The sequence below is a fragment of the Glossina fuscipes genome, unplaced genomic scaffold (assembly GCF_014805625.2).
Source record: "Glossina fuscipes isolate IAEA_lab_2018 unplaced genomic scaffold, Yale_Gfus_2 1, whole genome shotgun sequence".
In the NCBI taxonomy this organism is placed as follows: domain Eukaryota; kingdom Metazoa; phylum Arthropoda; class Insecta; order Diptera; family Glossinidae; genus Glossina; species Glossina fuscipes.
The window spans coordinates 22300820-22318883 of NW_023998415.1; the positions used below are offsets into that span (position 1 = coordinate 22300820).

Sequence of the window (18064 nt, forward strand, 5' to 3'; positions counted from 1 at the left end):
TTTTTTTTTTTTTTTTTTTTTTTTTTTTGTAAGCGTACAAAAGTTGATCAAAAAGTAAAGGATAATAAAAGAAAAACATTTCATAGAATGAAATTAAGAAGGAAAAAAAAAGAAGAAGAAGACATAAATGTGCTACAGATTTCTCTACACATATTACACGTGCAATGGCACACATACGTCCATTTAAGTAAAGATAAATGATTTTAAAGGAAAGAGACTCGTGCGTGATACATGTCCTATACCGTTCAATTATACGTAAGTATATGTTTATATATACATGTGAATGTATATGTTTATTGCACTTACCCAAATTTCTTGTGATAAAGGATTCATGAAACTGAACACGCCTGGTGTCTGCTTGACTGGTTTTTTAATCATTATCGAAATGCCCAGTGACATGAACGGTTTACTGAAATCGATAACTCGCTCACGTTCAGCGGTTATTGTCATGGCAGCTATAGCAATATCCGCTTCCTGCGTGAGTGCGCGCGTGTAAATGTAAATGCAAAAGAAAATTTGCGTGCTTTATAAGTGCACGTTCGAATATAATTGCTGAGCATTAAACACTTACTCGACGCACTAGTTCGCCTACCATGCCATCCCAACCGCCACGAACGTTGGGATTCTCGGAACCGTAAGTACCATCTTTCACCAAACGCATCTCAACTGCGAAGAATGAGTAAACGTTGTTGATATGGTAACAAACGAGCGGAATGTAAAAATGACAGAATATCACATCAGTTTAAATATTAATGAATATGAAACGGTACGCGCCGCTTGACTACTTACAATTGATGCCCAATTTTTTGGCCAACAAATCGGCTAAATCCTTGCAGTAACCCTCAAAGCGATCATTGCTATCTAGTGTCTCACCTACAACGGGCCGTTTCAACATGATGTACGGCTCTTCAAGCAGAGTCGTTACAATGTATGTGCGATTCTTTTCGATTTCGGCGTGAGGCTTCAGCCGTACATATTTGGCAGATAGTGGCTGAAGGCCTGCATCGTCGCTCCATTCGGCTACCTTAACCATGGCACTGTTGACAGTCATCTCAACAACGTGTAAAGTGTAATTCACACGTCGACCGTCGTCGTTGAATTTAATGTCGCCCGTAAGTCCTTCAATTTCAACCTATTCAACAACAAACGAGCAAGTGTTAAAGAATGTTGAAAAAAAAAAAAAAATTCATTGAGTGAATGCTTATATGGATAAGTTTGTGCGTGAGTGTGTGCGTGTATATATATATATATATATATATATATGCTTGTAGTTGTTTGCATATGGTTGTCTGTCGGTGTCTGGATAATTTACCAAGCACTTCATTTTAATTGAGCCTTCCAGGCAAACGAAACTCTTATTATTTCTTTTTCTCCCTTCGTCTCTTAATGAGTTATATGCGAATGGTTGGAATAAGCGCAACTGAACAATTTTCCATTTTAATACCGTAAGGTGTTAATTGCGAATATTTTACATACACATAGGTGGCTTTTCCGCATTTGCGAGTGAAATACAAGAAAAAACTATACAACAATAATTTACTTAATTTTCAGTCACCGTTTAACATGCCAAAATGCAAGCATATACTCATACACACGTACGTACATTGTAGCAATTTGAAGTTAAAATGCATGTACGATAAAACGCGCTTGATATGTAAAATGCATAAGTTTTAGTAGCTGTATTGCGGCTTACCTTACGCAAATAGCGGGATATCTTATCGCCATGCTCCCACGGATTCACCCATCCTTTTGAAGTGTTGCAGTCCAATGCGCGCGGAGCATTGTTATTATTGCTATTGCTACCTCCGACACCGCCACTATTCCCGCCACCTATGCCGTTTCCATTACCACCCGATGAGCTTCCACCCATTAAATTGCTGCCGATACCGCCACCAAGCATGCCATTACTCGTTAGTCCTGTGGTATTCGCTGATGTAGAAGCCGCTGCCATTGCTGTTTGACCCCGTCGTATGTTGTTGCGGAATTGATCAGGTTTCTTGCGCAAAATTTTGTTGAACGCTTCCACTAAAACAAATACAGCATCGTACATGAGTGCAGCTTGTGCCTGTAAAATATCCAAATTTTGAATTACTGAGAAGCATTTACCATTTCCAGTTGTCACTGTTGTTATTTTTGCTGTTAATACGGCTGACAATTCTTTTACAAAAATTTTCATTTGTAAGGACTTGCTTTTTGTTTGCGATGTACAAGTTTTCGAAGCCTACCGAAGTGACATGTTGTGGATAATATAATACTCATTTTGCGAGAACGCTTGCACTACTTGAAAGTAAGTTTCACAATTCCTAGGCCAAGGCCTTTTTGGTTCCCCCGTTTTTCAACACGTTTTTCCTTCCGTCCCCCCTCCGCTTGTCTGTCTTTTCAACTGCGTGTTTTCGATTGGTAAACACCCTTCGAGTCGTAACAAATAAATTGAATTTGCTTGAATTTACGTCGAAAACTTGGAAATGTTTGCATTCCGATCGGGTGCGAAAATGAATCAAGTGAGCCAAAGGCACGAACAAAGGCTAAGGACACCTCCCTTTTTAAAAGGCCAAATATATTATTATTTTGTTGAGTGCTCTTAAACTATAGCAAATGCAAAAACGAGCATTCCTATCCAAATGCTGTGGGCTATCCTACAGCATTGCACGCTAATCGTTCCGAGAAGGTTAAACATTGACATCCAATTACTTACCGATATAGATTCTCGTCCAGCTCCAACCGATGTGTTTGGGTCCAGACGCTTCCAACTTTCATAGAATTCCTTAATTAAACGACGATTAGTATCGACCAAGCGAAAACCAGTTATATTAATAGCACCGAATTCGATTATCTCACTTTCCCAACGATCATCCATAACCTGTATTGTAAATCAGTTCATTCGTTAGACATTAAACTATTGATAACAGAAATTCTTATTAGCGAAGATAGGAAGGAAATGTTGAGTAGTAGTGTGTATTTTTATAGTAACCCGTATAGAACGGTGTGCCCATCTATCTATACTCTAACGAGTTTATAGAACAATTATAAATGCGCAGGCATGTGACATGGTGAACGATTCGAGAGAAAGAAAAGTTTTCATCAGCTCATCAAGTCTCATATGCGTTTTTGTGCCTACTTTTTTTTTTTTTTTTTTTTTTTTATTCATGCTTTAAAAAGAGCAGCATGTTCGTTAGCTTATAAATCCGTTGCTCTGACCATGTTAATCTTAAGTCATTCATTCAGCCATTTGTCGACATAGTATAAAACTTTATTGGTGAAAAACGTTAGTTATCATCCTATGCAATACTATTGACTTGCCCGCATTCATAGTTATACATATAAAACACAATACTGTGTGATATTTGTATGCTGTTGCCGTTATTATGCACTTGTTTTACTTACCAGGCCACTAAGCAAGTAGTGATAGGTTCGACGTCCCAATGAAATGTCTCTAACGTGCTGAATTAGTATCTCTTTTGCCATTTCCGTAGGACAATCGAGAACAATGTATTTATTTGTGAAACGACCGAAATCCTCCAACGTATGCAGGAAATCAATGGCCATTGTAACGTTGGTAATCCGCTTCACCATCTCCACTTGAAACGATTCATTTCCGGGCTTTAAGCCCTGATAGATTTGTTGCAACCGCAACAGACCTTGAATATATAAAAAAGTACAAAAAAAAAAAAAACAGAAAAGAAATTAAAGGAAAAATTTAAAAATATATATATGTATACATATATGTATATATATATATATCTAATATATAGAGAGAAAGAAGGAAAATGTATCTATGAAACAATTATTTTAAAACTCATTGATACAAAATTCTCGAAGGAGACGACAATGAATGAGAATGTACATGAGAATATAAATACAAAATATGAAACTGTTTGGAAAGTATTTGTAACCAGTGATTATCCATATGTTACTACTATAGAAGCATAATCATGTGTATATGTATGTGTATGTGCCCGATTGCTTTTAAATTGTTTAGCATACTGACACTCACTTCTAATCAAAGACGCATTTATTTCAATTTTCAGAATACTGATAACTATTACCTTCAATTGAATTGTTTTGCCAAAGTGTAATTTTCCATCACATACTTTTGCAAAGCGAACAAGAAAATAAAAATGAAAAAGAAAAAGAAAAAGAAAAAAGCAAAACAGCATAGATAGACACGCAGACATCCGAAATACTTACTCGTAACTATCATAATCATTATTATTTTTATCGGTATCGAGAGTCAATATGTGCGAAACCCTTTATTACTCATGAGCTCACTGTCCAACAGCTATATGCTTGTATGTATTTCTGTATTGTCCTTTAATTTAGTATATATATATATATATAAATATATATATATATATATATATATATATATATATATATATATATATATGTCTATTGTAATAGTCTCTTAGGCATCATCAACATGTTGTCTTTTGTATGCAAGTAGAATTCCTCTTGACGATATTCCTCCTGATACCATAAAACGATAGGTGCGTGTCTCCGTTCATGCGATGATGATGACAATGAGGATAATGATGATGACGATGATGTTACTCTTGTGTTCTATAGCAAAAACCCACACGTACAAACACATACTTTTCTCAACAATACTTGAAATATTTCGTTCTTCTCTCTCTCTCTCTCTCTCTCTCTCATATTCTTCGTTATATGCAACTGTAAGGCGGTGCAGTCGGTTCTGTTCAGCTTAGTTTAAGAATCAAAGAGACGGAAAGTCAACAAAGTGTAGTTTTACTTTTCTTGTTTTTTTTTTTTTTTTTTTTTCTCAATGTTTTGTTTCCTTTACAGATATTGTCTGATTGAATCTATAAATGTATATATGTCAGTGGATGTGTGTATATGAGTTTAAAATAATATTACGAACACGGACACAGAAGTCTCGCTATCTTCGTAGAAAATGCCTGAGAGAGTACGGTTCTTTTTTATCTTACACAAACGCAAATTCATACACACATGCATCCATAATAAAATGGATTAAATAGAAAAAGGAAAGAAAACGCAAAAAACAATCGAAAACACTGATATACATACTCGTTAAATGTATATGTCCCAATGTTAGTTTCCCTGGTCAGTCAGACTGATTCGTTGCATAAAGGGCGCTAGCAACAATAATACCAAAGGGAGGAAGAGAGATCTTCTACTCAAATACAAATAGTAACGACTAGCTAAAGCAAATTTTAAATCGATGAGCAATAAGAAAAATTTGCCTTCATCTTTGCAGAGGAAGAACGAAGAAATACTAGTAGTGTGTGAGTGAGTATGTATGTGTGTGTGTGTGTGTGTGTGTGTGTGTGCAATATATAACAAAACAAAAATTGGACAATAACCCTGAAAGGCTTGATTATATTGCATAAACATACGCATTTCGAATTTGTGTAAATATGGATGTGTGTGCTCGCCTGTAAGTTGCATTCAAGTTATTCGCTTACTGTGCAATACAAACTTTTATATACGATTTATCCTAATGTTATTATACATTGAATCTGTTTGCTCTTGAAAGCCTTAATGGCAATGCCCAGAGTTTTTACTGTTGCCGTTATTGTTGTTGATCAATGAAAAGATTGACATTTTTTGCTCCCCCATTTTAAGCTATGAAGTGCAGAATATTTAATGCTTATATTGCTGTAAATTTGCATTTCGCAACGTACCATTTATCGATTTGATTTAATATTATCGGGAGCAGCATAAAAAAAAAAAAAAAAAAAAACAATTTCTTTTTTCATATCGCTTCACACCACTTGTTAAACTAAATGAACTGTAAGAGAAAGTCTTGTATAACTTTGGACGTGTTTCTAAGCTAAGAGATGAATATTAAGCGATTAAAATTTGGCGCTTCTAACTATAATATAATAGTCGATTTGGATTCAAATAAAAACTGATTAATTGGACTAAAAGAGAAATTTAAAATAATTGAAGACATATTGAAAGGAATGATTTTCTTCTTTAATAAACACTAAATAGCATTCACTCCTTTATTCCACTTAATCTCTATTACAATATTTTGGAACCGAAGTGTAATGAAAAATGTTATCTTGTTTTAGTAATAGTAGTAACTAGGCATACGCTAGAAAAAACAAAAAAAAAGGAGAAAGGATAAGAATGAGATTTTCGTATCGTCTGCTTACCATATGCTCGCTTCTGTATCCATACGTCAGCGTGGTAGTTTCATTTGAATTTCGGAAATGAAATCCAATTGAAACAATGCATATTGTTTCCCAAAATTTCTCGCAAATGCTACGAACAGCAGCTTTTATATAAATTTGACTTCTTCCACTCTTTTGTTATATTTTCTGCATATGAAAGCGTAACGGACAATGGGCAAAGGTGTGTGTGTGCAAGTATTTTTTCCAAAATCCGAATATCAACTTATATATAAAAAGAATTTCTTTTCTCTCTCTCTCTCTCTCTCTCTCTCTCTCTCTCTCTCTCTCTCTCTCTCTCTCTCTCTCTCTAACCTCTCCTACATACGGTATTTCAATATACATTTTCATTTTAGGAAGAATAAAGAGAAAAATTAACGTGAAAGCAGAATGCTGAAGTAATATGTATGGTAATTAAATGATTTCGATGTATCGGCTTCACATTGAGAAAAAAAAAAGATGGCTGGATGTTTGCATGTTGCTAACAATTCTGATTGGTGTCGATGTTTTCGTGATTATCTTTCTCTTCCAGAAACATTCGTTAAGCTTCTGGACAAAAATAGTAAGCGTTCCGAACGTCTCAGAAAGAGATGCTTGCGGAAATTATTTCATATTATTTTGCACATATGGAGCGACATTTACCTTTTGCTGCTTATAACTTAAAATAAAGTTTATATCTAGTAAAAAAAAAAGGGGGAAATAAACGCCTAAAGCAAATAATCAATGATAAGCCCAGATAATTAGTTAATTAGTTGATGCTTGTCCCGATAATCGAAAACGTTTTCTATTACGCTTAGTTAAAAAACAAATAAAAATATTATTTTTGGTTATGGACCAAAATAGGTCGGTGTACTACATTTCATCATAATATTCTAAAAATTGCTATTTATAGATTGAGCAGCAGAGGTCGTCGACAGACATCCGAGGGATAACCGAACAGGCGGAGAGAGGGACAGACAATTTTAAATCGATTCAGCGAGTGATCTTGGATCGATGCATGCGCACATGTATACAGGAAATTACTACACCAGTAAGTGGTGTAGAGTACAGCAAACAGTTTCCAGATCCAGTAGTAACATTAACGGTGAGTCATTTTCGCGAAAGAGAGTTTCCAAGTTAATTCTTTACTTAGTTCTTTCTTTACTTAGGAGTTTTCTGCAAATTGTAAAATTTATGGAACGTGCATAACAATCCATTCTTTCGCATCTATACATATTCGGAACTATGCTATATGCAAATAGTTTTGTTTTTTTTTTTTTTTTTTTTGTCGCTCCTCTTGTTTCATCTGTTTTCATTTTCTACAAATATTGATATGAAAATGTCAGATGTGCAAGCATGTACATTTATATGGATAGAAATTCGCGGCTCCATACATATGCAAACACATATGAAATGTGTGTCGTGACAATATTTCGTTTGTGGTTCAGAATTTTTTTAAGAGTGTTTTCAACCAATCCATCCATATACGTTTCGAATATAAAACATGTTGTGTAAAAAAAAAAAAAATATATATATATATATATATGAACGAAAACCAGACATGTGTGTGTGTGTGTGTGTGTGTACGTATGTGCGTGTGAAGAGCAATAATAAATAAAATAAAGATCTGGCTTAAGGAAATTCTCGCTTTTGGATGTTTTCGGTTTTTTTTTTTTCTTTTCTCTTTGTCCAATCAAAATCAAATCATAAAATGTATACATTTTATTAGCAAAGATATCTATCTATCTTATATATCTCTCTCTCAAACCGATACCTTCGCAACGTTACATTTATGTAAAATATTATACGACTTTTATCGTAAGTAAGCATTTGAGTATTTAACGATTAAACGTAAAATCTTTTTATTTTTGTATAAATTTATTACTCTGGAACGCTATTTTAGAGATTGCGATAGGTTTATGAGCCAGTGCTATTTCTGACGGCGCAAAAAACAAAATTTCTTTTTAAAACGCATAAGCTATTTTTATTTATTTTTTTTTTTGTTCGATTGAAAAGTACGTAAGGAATGCAGAGCAAATCTATGGATAACGATCGTATAAATTTTATTGATGTCTTTACAAATTGTGTCAAGCTTCATATGCATTGAAGATCAAAGTCAGGTCTAAGCATACAAGTACAAGTAGCTTAACTTTAAGTTAATAAAGTAATATGAGAAGACCGCTTAAGGGGTAAATGTTACGAAGTAAGAAAGAAAAAACGAAATACCACTTGACAGGGAATCCCCTATGTATAGCAGAAGTAATGGCCGCGTCAATTTCATTGCAACGAACTATGTCCATTAAGTCAACCACAATGATGATGATGATGATGATGATGCTGAAAATAATTTTTTCCTTCATCTGGATTTTCTTTAATCACGTAATCGCAGTTTACGAGCTCTCTAGCGTTTATTTCGACAGTGGAAAAACAATGAATGGATCGCATTATTCTGGCCTAAATTGCCAAATTATATTGCATTTATACTTGAGTCGTCCTTTCAATGAAGAGCAATAAATAAAAATCAATAAGTTCAATAATGTTTATTTGCTTTAAATAATTTGTCTTCTTTTGCATGGCGTTAGTATTTATTCAACCTATTGTGCCACTCAATAAACCGAACAGATGCTATCATCTTTCTGTGAAAAGAGATTTTCTTGTAGGCTTTTTCTCATTTCCTTTCGTTTATATATTGGTTTATTTTCATTCGTTTTCTTTTATGCGGTTATCGCAGCCAATAAACTTGCAATGGTTTAAGCGGCGAAAGCATAGCACATTTCCTACAAAGTAATCAGTTTTGTTTAAAATGAATGCTTTATCGCTCTTTTCATGCTACCGTTGAACAATTCGCTTCGCCTTAAACGCTCGACATCATATACTTTGACATTACATCTTGGGGGCAAGCTTTTCGATGGTTTTGTTTAAATTATACAAAATTAGTGAATACAGTATCCTCGCCAGATGTATGATGCATTTTGATTAATTTAACGCATATACGCATATATATGAGAAAAATTATAGAGAGAGAGCGAAGAAGAAGAGATGGAGAGTGGATGAGATTGTAGATATAAAAATATTCGACTTAAATCGCATCTGATTTCTTGCTTATTTCTGTTAGTTCCTGACAATGAATATCAATAAGGATGAGCAACCAAATGTGTGTGCATATGAGTTAACTTTAATTTTCATACATATTTGTTTGCATAGTAATTTTCTCTTGTATTTTTATGTATATATTACCAGCGCACTTATATGTGCACACACATATATATGTGTGTGCTTATTTTTGGTTTTTATTTTTATATATATATATATATATATAAATGTTTAAATATATATAAACTATATACATACATATACGTGCATACATGATAAGCACATAGGTATATGTGTATGCGCACATTTACTGTTTATGGGTTCAGCTATATTTCTTGGTCGAATGTTGCGAGTATTGGTAAGTGTAAACTGCTGTATAAAAATGTGTCGTCTTTCTTATTTTATATTGTCAACACGGTTGATATTGCTGTTATATCGTTGTTTTGTTGTTATTGTTATTATTATTGTTGTTTTTGTGTTTTTTTTTTTTTTTGTTGAGTTATATATATATACACATATTTGTTTGCATATACTATATATATATATATATATATATATATGAATGTATGTGCATACCGCCTATATGATTATATTGTTCGCGGTGTTTTGCGATATCGCGAGTGTATCATTGCGCTCATTTGTGTGTTTGGCTGGCGGGCGATTGAGGACTGAGCAGAGTAGCGCAGCAAAGTAGGTGGGAAAATTTTGTTGGCGGATATTATTTTTCACACACAATCATTTTCAATTCATTTAACACCATATTTGATCTTCCGTGTGAATTTCTGTCAGCATATATTATTTTGTATTTATTAAAACATTTTTTCAATATTTTTCGTGGCATAAAATTTTATTGGCGTTGTGGGTTTGCTTTTTTCTCTTTTCACAATTTCAACAAAATTGTTAAGATTTTTACAACATGCTTGAAAAATAACCGCAAATTTATTGCCTTTCTTTGCGAATAAGACATTTTATTGCATCAACATATTGTAACGACAATACGTTATATAATTGTGTTCGAAAGATATCGATTGCGTTATGATATTGAAAATTTTTTTGTTTTATTTACCATACATATTTGCGGGATTAGATTCATCATTCCCCAAGTCCTCGTTATTCAAAAACGTCTTTCTCTAAAACAAGTTATTTAACACTAAGTTAAATCGGGCAATGAGAAAATATCCCATAAGACTTACTATCAATAATAAAGTAGAAGGCAGTGCAGGTCGCGTGAGTGCATCATTATATATTTTTAAGGAGCATATTTTTTCTTCTGTTCTAAAGTTTTTCAGTTGCAGAATTGCTGCAACTGAATAATTTAGAAGCTTTTAAAACACGCTACAAGGCGTTTGCTTCTATTGCTATTCAATGCGAGAATTTGTGAAGTCAATTTTTTTTTTATTTGTCATTTATTTTTTTCTTAGTGGTAGACATGACGTGTGCGTGTATTCTTGTCCTTACACATTCTGCATTGTTGTGTTTTGTCGAAGTGTATGTTTAATCAATGTTTTTTGTTGGTTGTGCTGTACCTAAACTTTTCCTACAGTTACGTTCGACTTTAAGTTTTAATACTAAAGGCATTTGTTGTATTTTGCTCATTTATTTGTCTCTTCAATATTTAAATAAATTGAAACAACGCTATGTTGCTTTCGTAGTTTTTCCCCATATACTTGATAACTATGTTATTGTTTGTTGATTGATTGATTGTTATGTTTTTTTTGCTTTTAATTAATTGGAAATATCACGTCCTATGAGATCGAAAACATATTTATGGCAAACATCATCTGGTACAAGCATATCTGTTCACATATCGCTTCATTTTTCGCTACGTTAATCGGTCGGCGCGAGGTGTTCACTTGTTTTAGTACATTTAACATCTACAAGTTCATCTGTCTGTTCGTTTGGTCGCTTTTGCGGGCAAAAAAAAAAAAAAAAAAGCAAAAGCAAAAAATACAAAGACCCAAAATCTACCGAAATTGCCTATCTATGTCATCGTTTAGTATATGAAATGATTTCAAATCGTTTCGTAAATTTCGCAAGATTAGAAAATTTGTATTAAAAATTGTCTATAATTTTCATAAGTTTCCCATCCAAGCAAGTAGCGATCTTTGATTCAACCTAACCCGTCCATATATATATATCTTGTTGCGTTGTCTTTCCCTTTCGGTTCAGTTATCTGTTGATAAAAAATGTTCATTTAAATACCTATGCAGGAAATGTTTGCTTTTGTCACTTTCATCGCTCGATTCTAATGCTGTATCCTTTATTTGAATAACTGGTTTTACGGAAGGCAAAACAAAACGACACGACAATAAAATGCACATACGAGCATATTTACGCCTCCGCGGATGAACGAATATAGAGATTGCTTTCCTCACATTTTTCGATTAGTTTACTAACAAATGCTTAAATGTTTTGTAAATACAATTTATTTATATTACAATGTAAAACAATTTAAACTTGAAAAAAAAAAAAAAAAAAAAAACATACTTGTAGTCGGTGCCATATGTGCACGGGAAATATATCTGCGCACACGAACATTTCTTGTGTGTTATGATACTATTAAAGAGTATGATGTACTCATTACTTGCTACTTGGTATGGAAGAAAATTTGCGCTTAAATATTTTCAACTTTGTTATTGTTGTTTTTCTTCTTCTTATATCATCCTACATATTTTAACGTTGATTTACTCCTTTCGCTTTTACAAAAATGGCGTATAAATGTTGCATTTTTTTTCACATCTCTAGTCATATGTGTTGTGTAACACATATTTATACGTTTAATGTGCCATGCAAGTGTAAAACGAAACCTTTACTAAGCACTTACAAACGCACAGATGTGCGTGAGGTTATGTGTGTTGTAATTCTATATTTAATGACAACAATATAAACCAAAGATTCAGTTTTCACTTCGTACCTTCGTACACAGCACCTGAGCAGTAATTTTAACTCCGTGAAAGTGTTCTCATACACGATACAAAAGGATGATGATTTGTGCTATTATATTAGGACGGCGAAAAAGTTTCCGCTAATAGTTTCGTAACATTAAATGCATATTAGAAAAAGAAAACTGTTTACGAGAATTTTATTTCAAACTACGGTCTATCGCTTCAAGTGTTACGTTCTCCTTTCTTCAACAAAGGAATACGAAATGTGCAAAACGCACAAGTGATCTCTTGGAACCATGCACTTAGCGGAAACATTTTTCGATAATTGCTACAAAAATGGGAACCTTGCTCGGACGGATTATAAATTAGGAACTGAAATCAATACTAATCAGAACGGCTGATGACAGTGCGGAGAGTAGCACGGCCCATATTAGCGCTAAGAAGCTTCCCTAAGCGAATTTTGCTAAATGAAGTTGAATTATGTCATATTGGGTGCTCACGGATATGTAGCATTGCGGCCATTTTTCATTATCTGCAATGATCTCTACTCGATTATCGCTTGAGTTAAGCAGGAGAAGTCATCTTCTGCGCAAATAGCGTTTCTTAAGCAGAGAACTCAATCTATTTAAATCTGGCAAAGATTATGTTTCTTAACGATAGTATATTCTGGAGGAAATGTCACAGCTTAAGTAATTAACATACAGTGATACTAAGATACTTTCGGAAACCAACGAGAACTTAACATGAACTTTGAGAGATTTTGTACTAAACGAGGACAAGCGGAGTTGCGTTACGATTAAACTACGATCCAAACTTATATTACCGAGAGATGAGCGTTATTTGCAGACATTTTTCAATTTGACTAAAGCTTAGACGCGCTTGGAGAACTTCAATCCATATAGAAGACCTGACGGTCGGCATAAAGACAATGATAATTAGGGGAAGCCAACCGAGATGATAGATGGACTGACGAATGTGGTGTCAATTATCTGCTTACGCGAAATAACATATTGTTAAATGAGTTTGTGAGAGGACAGAAAAATTCGGGATGAGAACTATTGGCGAATCCGCCGGATTTTAAGAGAGTGCGAACGTACAAGCAAAATGTACCAAAAAGGTCGTTGTTTGACTTTGAGTTTACACGCGAAACTTGGATATTTTTATTGTTTTAAAAAAATAAAAGTACCGTCTTTAAAATATGTGAATTCGTCAATAGCGACAGACACCTATGTGCCATCTTACGATCTTATTGAGTAATGTATTACGTATAATATGCATAGTATGAACAGAATGAGAAAACTAATATACACTTATTCTCTTAAGTGAATTTTCGCGTTATTTATATACGTCTCTAGAGATGTGTACGTAAGTAAGCGAAGCTCAGGTTTCTCGTATATTATTAGCATAATTTTATGTACAATATATGAGATACGAACGATTTTTGTCATCTTATAATTTTTATATTATTTTGTCTTCAAGCAATCGTTAATCGTTAACCGTACAGGAGGAAGGAGAATGGTATCCTTTTCCGCCTCAAATCTTTCTTGTTTTTTTTTTTTTTTTTTTTTTTTGCTATTAACTAGTATTACCACTATCACAAGGGCCATAAGACAATATCCGTTTACAACTTACAGTTACTTGCTATGGGCACTTCTTCTTTGCTTATGCTAATGCTTATGCCTTTCAGCATGCAAGTATCCTTAACAAGTACTTGTAAGGGCTTGTTTTTCTTGTTTACTTTTTGGTTTTAAATGTATTTGCTGTCCAATCTTAGTGTGTCTTTCTTTTCCTTTTTTTTTCCTCCTTTCTATTTACTTGCTGATAAGTTTATGAATCGTAGGTAGGATGATGGGGGTGGAGTGTACATTGCATAATCTCTTCATTTTTCTTCAACTTTTTTTATTTTTATTGGTGTTGCATTACATTAACGCAAATATTGTTTTCCCTAATTGCTATTTCGTCTTAATACAATTCATTCTCTACGTCAAGGATTGTTGTGAAGAGTAAGGAATATCTCATCTGGCTGATGTAGTTAGTCAGGTCTTCCTTCACTTCGTGTCAAGTGTTTAGAGTATTCAATTGTAAATGAATCTTAATTATCTTTAATGCACAGTTTTTTTGTCCGCCCCCCCCCCCCCCTTTGTTGGTTCTTGATTATGTTATCTTTTTATATATTCGCATAAAAGTATTTCATTTCTTTTTGTACTTTCGGTATTAATTTTCAGTATTTTGGCTTTACTTTATTTACCAAGGAAAGCTTCGCACTTAATCCTATTTATACCAAGTAATAACGTAAAGTAGGTTTCAGATTTCAATTACGAAAACAATGAATGCCTTTAAAATATATGAAAATACTCCAAACTTTCAACTCCTTTACCAAAAAAAAGAGAAAAAAAAAAAAAAAGGTTATATATATATATATATATATATGTACTGAAAATAAGAGGACTTTCTCGGGTCGATTTCTCAATGACGAAATGATATATATTTCTGAATTGACTGCTAGATTGCTATGCAAAGAAAGAGTTAATAAAACGCGGTATGTGTTCTCAAGCAAAAACGTGTGTATTAAATTACGTCTATTACGTTTATTTACATTCGAAAAGGACAGGGGGAAAAATAAAGGAAACTATGCATGCATTTTGTGTAGTTTAGCCAACTACGTTATATCTAATCTTTCTTTAATTTTTTAACGTGCTGTTGTATGAAATTGCTTTACCCTATTTCTCATTGGAAATATCCTTTAGTTTAGCTTAAGTTTGTGTCACGCAATTGTAAATAGCGTAAAAATTTATTTACACAATTAAAATATCTGTTTTCATAACGCTATTGGCAAAGTTAAAGGAATGTATTTGCAAAAGTTAGAGATCATTTATCATATCGCAAAACTTTGCGTCACTAGGCGCACAAATACATTTAATCCACCTCTTTTCGTGAACGCTTCCCATATTAAGCAAACCCTTTGCACTAAAAAGTATTCTTCTGATCAGTTCTCTTATACGCTGCTTGATTTTCTCATTTCTTCGTTGGCGAGACATTTTTCTTAACCTTCAAATGCTTATTTGCTTTTATCGCTTTACAAATATATCGGAAATAGCGTTATGCCCAAATCATTTTTATGTGTCTTTAAGTTCGCTTCTCACTAAATTTTAGCCCGTGATCGTTTCAATAGCTCGTTTTGGTTTTTGACTTAGTCATACGGCCTGATTTTTTCCAAATTATATTTTAAAGGCATCGAATGTTTCCGATTTTTTTGCGATATACCGCATAAGCTAATTATAGAAATTCCCAATTTCTCGGAAGGGGAAATCGGGGTCGTCAGCAACAATTTCACTTACTTGCAATCGTGCTTTTAGCATGGAACGATTATGATTTTTCATAAGACGTTCAATTATTTAGATTGTACGTCCTCGACGAGTTATCATCTTGTCGCGTTGGGGACGCTCAGTAAATGCACGGACCCCAAGAGCCATGCCGGTGGTACTGTATTTGCTGGTAGGGCTACTCAAGTCAAGAACAGTCCGGACGAGTAAGCTGAATGGGATACAAGTATAGCTGCGTCTCAGCTAATTAGATGAAACTCACGAATTTACTATGGCACTTTTTTTTTTGTCGTTAGAAGGCAGATGAAGCAATGTAATTGGTCAACGGCAGAAGCTTATCGAAAACGTGCACCCTTCAGAAGCCAACGTGAGATCACTGACGTATATGTGCCTGCAAAAACCACATGCAAATAACAAGGAACCCAAGTCCTTCAAACCCCGGTATTATGAGGATGCTAAGAATCCCTTAAGATTCAATTATTGGATTATCCAGACAATTATAGTGATCGAAACATCACTTTAAAAAAATGCGAACATATATGCAGCGCTTCAATAAAAAAAGCTTTGCCTTTCGTTTTTATAGCGATTTTAGTGAAATCTAATAAATAATATGTGTACGTAACTCTCTTAGGTCACTAGGTTATTAGGCTAAGGTAATTATGGGCTACAATTTTATAGATGCGACACTTTCAATACTGGATAATATAAGGGTAATAGGTCTGCTATGTAACTGCTATCCAAATAAACATAAAATATTTTTGATACTGAAATAATTTATCAAAAACAAAAGTGTACTGCAATATATGCGATGTTTTCTTGCTTATAAAAAATAGATAGACAATCAAACAGCCAGTGAGCTAAACGCCTTCAGGGCATCGCAATATATACACGATACTAGTCGATTCTCTAAGTAACCACACTCCAAAGGCAACAGAATGAGAAAATTCGACAAACATACATTTAAATATTAAAACAAAATTACTTCCAAGTCATTCTCGCGAGGTATCTTTAATTTGAGAGGCAAGGCCGAGCGCAATGTAATTGGTGCAATTTTGAAAAGCTACATACGACTGACGGATTGTGAATCTCCTAAGGGGTCTTCTCATACTTCTTTTTAAAATGTTATTACAAAGATGCTGCAAAAAACTCAAACTTGAAAAGAGTTATGCTGTTTAGCGAAAGCATTTAAAGTTTCAAGTACTCATGTGCTGTCATACAATTAGGTTCGAAAAATTAAGTTTCTACCATAGTTAAAGTTTCGCTTCACCTACAATCATCTGGGCTGGATTATTTAAGCGATCACTTACAATGGTTGCCCGTCCTGATAGGCATCTTTGCAAGCATTTATTCTTTGCACTGCACTTTCATATAAGTCAAAGTATAAAGACACTAGGATTCTGGTATAATTCCTAATTCTAGACATCTACATACTAGATTCTAGATACTACATATTTGCCCTTTTGTGGTTTGAAACAAACTCCACTTTTATTAACGTTTACGTTACATTTGATTTTTCTATTATGGAATATTTCGATTTCGTTTCGATTTATGAATGCCTCCATAAATGATGAATTATCGACCGAATATCAGGCGAATATCAAAATTTGTTTTTTTGTGGTTAAAGATCACGTGATCTGCGCTCAATTACTTCACGTTTGGTTTAATCGAGTTAAGGGAATATTTTTCTTAAATGTAGTAAGGGTGTGGCTGTGCTACATTTGTGCGCGGCATATCTTACTATAACATAGTTTCCTTCCTATTAACATTTATATGCACACAAATATATATAAAGACACAAAAATAGATAAGAGAAGGATATGACAGACTGACAGTGAGAATAATAAAAGCATACTACTGTTGCCGTCATGAAGATGGAATGAAATGAAATAAATGTAGCACATTCTAATACCCATAGGTTCATGTATACTATGTTGTACATAAAGAAGTTATAAAGGCGCATCCAGACTTCATTAGAATCCTCTGCTATTGTACGTACCTGGATGGCAGAGTCACAAATGTAACAGTTCCAATGAATGAGTGAGTATCATCACGTCATGTTTACAGTAGGTAGCACTAAATAACACTAAACTCAGCACTTACATAAATGCTTCATAAGTAAATTGTGTGGAGATATAAAATCTGCTTACCATGAAGATGTATGTATGTATGTATGTATGTATCTATGTGTGTATATAAGCATAGGCGACTCTCTAAAGAGAGAGAGAGAGAGAGAGAGAGAGAGGGAGATGGAGAGGGAGAGGGAGAGAGGGAGAGGGAGAGAGAGCTTAAATTGCCATTTTAAGGCAACTAAAGTCGCACTTCTAACTATGGAAAATTGGAAATAAAGTGCAAAAAGATAATTTAGCATATATGTAATTTCGAGCACATAGGTGGTATACGGACATGTTTTAGTGAAATAATATAACGTGTACGCATTAGTGCTGTCAAGAGTATAGTAGTAGTAAAAGTAGGTAAAACGAGAGTTAAAGCCAGGAAGGCGTGAAAAAATGCTTTATTTTTTTTTTTTATATTTTTTTCTTTTTACACAAAAGGTACAAATTTAAAGTAAATGAGACGTGAATGAATATGTGAATGGACACACATGTCTAATGCATGTGTACGTAGGCCA

At 33.9% G+C, this 18064-nt stretch overlaps 1 protein-coding gene across 2 annotated transcripts in view; it reads right to left on the reverse strand.

Moving 5' to 3' along the window:
* The window catches only part of LOC119645142 (glutamate receptor 1), a 67010-nt gene that overhangs the window by 28388 nt on the left and 20558 nt on the right, over positions 1–18064 (reverse strand). For both annotated transcript variants that reach the window (XM_038045094.1, XM_038045093.1), the window contains exons 5-10: positions 3385–3638; positions 2696–2860; positions 1694–2065; positions 790–1132; positions 572–666; positions 307–474 (exon numbers count right to left, since the gene is read on the reverse strand). In XM_038045094.1, coding sequence (XP_037901022.1) covers positions 307–474; positions 572–666; positions 790–1132; positions 1694–2065; positions 2696–2860; positions 3385–3638 — 1397 coding nt within the window. The remainder of the gene's footprint in view (positions 1–306; positions 475–571; positions 667–789; positions 1133–1693; positions 2066–2695; positions 2861–3384; positions 3639–18064) is intronic.